Source organism: Mesoplodon densirostris, chromosome 12, assembly GCF_025265405.1.
Source record: "Mesoplodon densirostris isolate mMesDen1 chromosome 12, mMesDen1 primary haplotype, whole genome shotgun sequence".
In the NCBI taxonomy this organism is placed as follows: Eukaryota; Metazoa; Chordata; class Mammalia; order Artiodactyla; family Ziphiidae; genus Mesoplodon; species Mesoplodon densirostris.
In genome coordinates this window covers 18,537,397-18,543,396 of record NC_082672.1, presented here as the reverse complement: position 1 = coordinate 18,543,396, position 6,000 = coordinate 18,537,397, and the positions used below count along the sequence as shown (strand labels likewise).

The 6,000-nt window shown below is 53.8% G+C and overlaps 1 protein-coding gene across 1 annotated transcript in view; it reads left to right on the top strand.

Annotated features, from left to right (window-relative positions):
* Positions 1 to 3,910: 3,910 nt before the first annotated feature.
* SAMD5 (sterile alpha motif domain containing 5) overlaps positions 3,911 to 6,000 on the top strand; it is a 52,808-nt gene continuing 50,718 nt past the window's right edge. Inside the window, exon 1 of the mRNA XM_060114288.1 lies at positions 3,911 to 4,375. Within this exon, the coding sequence (XP_059970271.1) occupies positions 3,911 to 4,375 (465 nt within the window). The remainder of the gene's footprint in view (positions 4,376 to 6,000) is intronic.

Genomic DNA, 6,000 nt, shown 5'->3' with positions numbered 1-6,000 from the left:
ACAAATTTTGGCTAGTGTAAAGATTCCTGGAATTTGAATAATTAATTAAAGATAGAAGAAAATATCACCTTTGTAATCTTAATTCATGAACTCACATACAAAAAACTATGGGTTTATTCTCTACATATTTAGAATGATGAAATCTCTCCAGTTCCAATGAATGAAGGAAAACTCATCTCTTTTGGCTTCAGTGCCTGGCACTGAAATGCCTACTTAATAAACGTTTGATGAGTAAATGACTGTTTTTGACAGTAGCCAGGCGCTTACAGCAAAAAATGAGGTAATGCAGTGCATTGTGAAGAACATAGGAGGAAACAGATCTGGGTTCCTGTCCTAGATGTGTCACAAACTAGTGGTGTGACCTTAGGTAAGTAATTTGACCTTCCTGAGCTTCAACTTCCTTCATGTAAATATGGATGTTTGAGATGACCTTGAATGGCCTTCTAGCTCCAAAACACTACAGTTCTAAATCTTAAAACTGCCTGTTGTACTTTGGACTTTAGCCTTGTGTCTCTCCCTCCTGTTTAGCCTATAAAACTTTTGTATTTGCAATTATATGTAGTTGCCTCTGGAACTAAATCTACTAAGCGGTTCAGTATGCTAAGGCAAAGCAGAAGAAAGATAGTAGCCTTGAGGGCTCACAAATAAAAGACTTGAGCAAGTGTAGGAAATAAGAGAAGTAGAAGGGAAAAAGTGTCTCAGTAGTTCAGACTAATGAAGTCTCCACATAGCAGGCTTTCTCTACAGGTAACAGTAAGTTTTATTTATGACTGATTAACAGCGATTGATTTATAAAAGGCTTCCCTTCCAAAGAGAGCACCAGGATGCTTTATTTCCTAATTGGATAGTGGCTTTGCACATAAATAAAGGGAGAATCCCGGCCACCGGTTGGGAAGACACTTTGACATGGCAGGTTTCTTCTTGTCTCTGCCCTGATTTACTGTATGACCTTGGACAAGTAATTTATCTTCCCCCAAACAAGTTTCCCTAATTATAAAACGGAAATACAAACACTTGCTGCTGTCACTGAGGATTAATGAGCAAGGTGAATGTCTTCAAGCTGCCAGAGGGGAAAAAGCTGTATATAACGAAGCAAAGAACCCCTCGGTAACACTGTTGGACTTTTCACACAACTGGGGAAAGGAAAAAACCACAGCACTAAAAAAACCCTGCAGCTTTCAGTTTCACAGTCTAAAAACAAAAAGCGCTCCCCTCTTACAACCAGACCAATTTTTCCTGCACGTTACCCAGCACACGCTGGAGACGAGGAAGTTTCCTGGCTGGAAGACAGGCGCTGAATTTATTCCTCCAGGGTTCTGGCCCTTCCTCTATCGTGAACAGTGACATCTTTGGGGTGGGGTGGGTGGGCAAATTGGTGTTTCGGTGCCTCCATTTCCTCTTCTGTAAGATGCTGGATAATAATACGGCTTGCCATATATAAGGAGATATGTGTAGGTGCCTGGCGTATGGTAAATTACAAATAAATAACCTGCTGTAACTTCTGTTCTTAGCAGCATAGTTCAAACTGCTGGAGTATTTTCCTCCTAAAAGTCAAAGGTCCTTATGAAACAGTGTCGGGGTACAAAGGTAAACCTGCTGTAAACATTTGTATTTTAAAAGGGGGCCGGGGAACTAATATAAAGCCTTGAAGCTCACTTCTTTGGCTGAGTAAGTTTGTGGGGAGGGGTGCTTGAACAACTCGTTAAAATTAGGCCGCGCGATCGCTAGGGGGCACTGTGAGCCTGCTTTGGCGAGAGAGAGACGGCGAGCTGCGCCGGGCGGAAAGGGCTTGGTGCGTTCAGCACCTAAGCGCGCAGGAGAAACGCAACCTAGCAGAGCCGGCGACTCTAGGTCGAGCTCCGTCAGGCGAGATCCGGGCGACCAAGCGGGGGTGGGGGACGGGCTACATGCAGCCCCACAGCTCTTCGCGCTCGACTCCCCACGCCCACTAGGCTCCTTCCTGGCAGATCCTTCCTGGCAACTGTTCTTAATGTGTTATCCGCGAGTTCGGAGGCTTGGGAACCCGGCCCACCCTCTCCCCCTGCCCCCAGCTATAGACAATATTTTGGGTGCACCTAGGTGGGTTGTTTTGCCCGCCCAAAGGGCCAAAACTGTCATTTGATTCTTTAAGGGCTCTACGTCCCCAAAGGTGTTCAGCTCTTTTGATTTAGGAAAGAGGATCCCCTCCCTGCCCTGAAGGCTAAATGAGCAGGTCTGGAAACGACAGTGAAATCATCGTTGTCCACCTCCAGGGTCGGGGCTAGCGGCTGGCACGCCCCACGGCGACTCCAGGAAAAGTGTCCAGTTCAGGTCCTGAAATGGCTCAGGTGCGAAACGCCCTTCCGCGAAAAGAGTGGAGGCAGTGAACCTGCCCCACTGAGTACCTAGACCAAAATTCCCTTAGGCCCAAGAAGAGGTCAAGACACTTAGGGAAACTCGGGCGAGGCACTCGGCGGTTCCACCTGCTCCTCGGGTCCCCGCCCCAGGCGCCTGTTCAGGCATTGGGCACGAAAGGGAAAATCGGTAGATTGTGTTCTTCCCTAGAGAGAAAGTGTGGCGGGCGGAGGTCCGTGCGTCTCCTCTAACGCGAGCTGGGTGCTGGTGTATCGATGTCCACGCGATCCCGGGGCGGGAGGCGTAAGCTCTGCTCCCCAGGCTCCTGGACTGAACGCCTCGAAGTGTCGCCCTGGCGGGCAGAGCACCCGGAGAGGCAGGGCAGAATGCTGGGGGCGGGGGGGAACCGGAAAGAAAGCACAGTGGAGACGAGGGTGAGAGGACCCGGCAGAAAGTCGCCGGGGTGGGGAGGGCGGGGCGGCAGGGAATGCGCCAGCCGAGGGGAAATTTCGTACAACCCGTCCCAAACTTTCGCAGACCCGGGGGCCTAGGAAGGGAGAGCCAGGCAGAAGCACCAGGCTCTCCCGCCGCCCAGAGTGCCCAGCTGCAGCGAGGAGGGGCCGCACGCAGCGCCGGCTGGAAACGGGCGGTCTCCGCGTCGCGCCCACCCGCCGAGCCAAAGCGCCGCGGCCGGGCGCCGAGCGGCCGTCCCTGGGAGAAGCCAGAACGCCGGGCTCCGGCCTGCGCGCGGGCTCCGAGCAAGGGGGATCCAACGCGGATCGCAAAAGGAGAAGGGAAACTTGACCTCACAGCCTCGCCCAGCCTGGGGAAGTGCCCGTGGGCGGCCGGCGAGCGCGCAGGCTGCAGCCAGAGAGGTTCGGGAAGAAGTGAGCGCAGAGATTTCCACGAGCTAGAGAAAGCGGATTAAAAACAAATGTGAAAAGCAGTCCAAGGCATCCGCGGGAGCCCGGCAGTTTAGAAGACACCCCCTCCCGGCTAGGAGGACGACAGTGACTCGCACTCGCGAAGACGAGGCGCTCCTGGGCGGCTGCGGATCTGCGCCGAATAGCTGCCTCCGCAGCGCGGGGCGCGCGTTCAGACGCCAACGGCGGCGGCCAGAAACTGAGATGCGGCGCGCAGCCCCAGGACGGTCCGGGCTGCGGAAAGTCCTGGGCGGCGCGACGCGCCACTGACCTCGCGCGGGTCCGAGGGGTGTGCCCGGGCCCCGCCCGCCCGCCTCCGCCCCCTCGCGCGCCCGCCGCGCGCCCCTCCCCGCGGCGGCGGCGGCGGCGGCGGCGGCGGAGAATCTAAGGGCGGCGCGGCGCGGCTCCCCCAGCCGCCAGTGCCTGCGAGCTCCAGGCTGCTTGGGGAATTCACTTTGCCGCTTTTCCGCTTCTCCCTCTTCAGGCTTCTGATGGCTTTCTATTTCCGACCCTATCCTTTTCTTTAAAAGGAAAACTTCACTGAGATTTTTTCTTTCCCTTTGGAGGAGAGGATTAAAAGTTCTCAGAACTGGTGCCGCCCGTGCCGCTCGGGCGCTGGGACGCCGTTTGCCGGCGGGGGTTCCAGTCCCACCATGTGCACCAACATAGTTTACGAGTGGCTGAAAGCGCTGCAGCTCCCGCAGTACGCGGAGTCCTTCGTGGATAACGGCTACGATGACCTGGAGGTGTGCAAGCAGATCGGGGACCCGGACCTGGACGCCATCGGGGTGCTGGCGCCCGCGCACCGGCGCCGCATCCTGGAGGCCGTGCGCCGGCTGCGGGAGCAGGACGCCGCCGCCGCCGGCCTCTACTTCACGCTGGAGCCGCAGCCGCCGCCCGCGCCACCCGGGCCGCCCGCGGTCGCCGTACCCACTCGCCGCCGGGGGGAGCCTTGCGGCGGCCAGGCCCAGGGCCCCCGCGGGGACCCCCGCAGCCAGACGACCGCCCCTCGCGGCAGGGAGCTGGTGAGCTACCCGAAACTGAAGCTGAAGATCATGATCAGGGATAAGCTCGTCCGCGACGGCATCCACCTGAGCAAGCCCCCGTACTCCCGCAAGGTAAGGAGGCGGCGTGGGCGCGCGGCGGGAGGGACGCGGCCCGGCCGCTCCTGCCCAGGCTTGGCAGCCCGTTTTTCCCAGGAAACGACGGGAGGCGAGGAGGCTCTGGGTATTTGGGATTCTCTTCTGGGTTCTTTCCGTGTTCGCTCTTTTATTCCTTGCTTCCCGGTGCCACCAACGGTTGATAAGACAGGATCCCTCACCCAGGTGTTACTTGTAAACTAGGACCAAGTGTCCGCGTAGTCTCGGTCAGGAACTGGGCGCGCGGTGCTTCTCCAGGAACACAGGACAGTCATGGTACCCTCCGTGGGAGTGTTTGTGTCTGAAGGTACCAGAAGACTGGTTAAAACCCACATTGTTCTCGATCTTTCTTTTTCTCACCTTTTTGAGAAGCTCCCAAGGGAAACTGGCCGACTCTTCTTCAAAGAGTGAGAAATGATACCCTGTTGCTTTCAATTCCATAAAGTCGAATCCCAGCTGCAAATTTGAAAAGTGAACGACTGACATGAGCAGTCTAGGGGAAAAGTTAACAAAACACAAGTCAGTCCGCTTGGGATAAATTCCTTCAGCTTAAGTATAGGGAGGTAATGGATGCTAAGGACATTGGTGGTAATGGGGTCACTGAGGGCGTGCTGCTGAGTTCTGTGCTGGGTCACCGGTTTGGTTGATTATTAATCCAGATGAGATGAAGCAGGTACAGCTGTGACTTCTAGAAAGCCTGAGTGGATTCGCATGTCGGAAAGGAGAGCACAACACAAGGAAGTGAGATTTTCCGTCACCAGTGAGGACTTCCCTGGGGAGAAGCTGGGAGAGTATGGCAGCTGATCTGTGAGAAAGGCTGAACTGTGGATTTGGGCCTTTAGTAATTAACTACAGAAAGTCTTAATTTCTTACAAGAGCTCGACCACCAGCTGAGTCTGTTCAGTTCAGGCTTCTGCAGCCATCCAGGTAGAGGGTCCTGACTTGAAAGGGAGAGGTAAACAGTACATGTAATCCTCAGGCTTGCCTGGAGTTGCCCAGGAAAAGGAGCACCTCAGCGGGAAATTCAAGACATAGAGAGAAGCCCAGCGGAAAATGACGGCAAGGATGCTGTAGCTGGAGGGGAGTAGACACAGCACTGCAACAGAGACATGCGGATAATCCAAATGTTGTGTGCTTGTCTGGGGCACTTGCATTGCTTTATAGTCTTAAGTTACGGTCATAATGTCTGGACTTAAGGAAGTTCAAGAGAAAACTTTGTAAAAAGTAGATAAAAATATCTAGGGAAGGTGAGAATAGAAAGTTTAATAGTATCCATAGGTTATCTTGTAAGACAGGCAACTGAGATAACCTGCTTAAGAGTACAAATTTGTTTTATAAGAACTATATAAAGAGGGCAAGTCCGGAGGACAGTTTGCCTCAAGTTAAACACATGTTCCAGTTACCCACTCTGACTGTGTTTCTGATATGTGCCCCAAACAGGGCGATGAAGTGGAGAACAGTTTTCCCAGGCAGGTAGAGTTGGAGATATGTGTAGTGTGTATACAGTGACTCTGACATCAGTGTAAAATAAAGGCTAATTCCTGGAGATGGCAGGTCAAAGGAGTTCAAGGCCAGTCAGACTTTTGTGATTACATCCTGGGAAG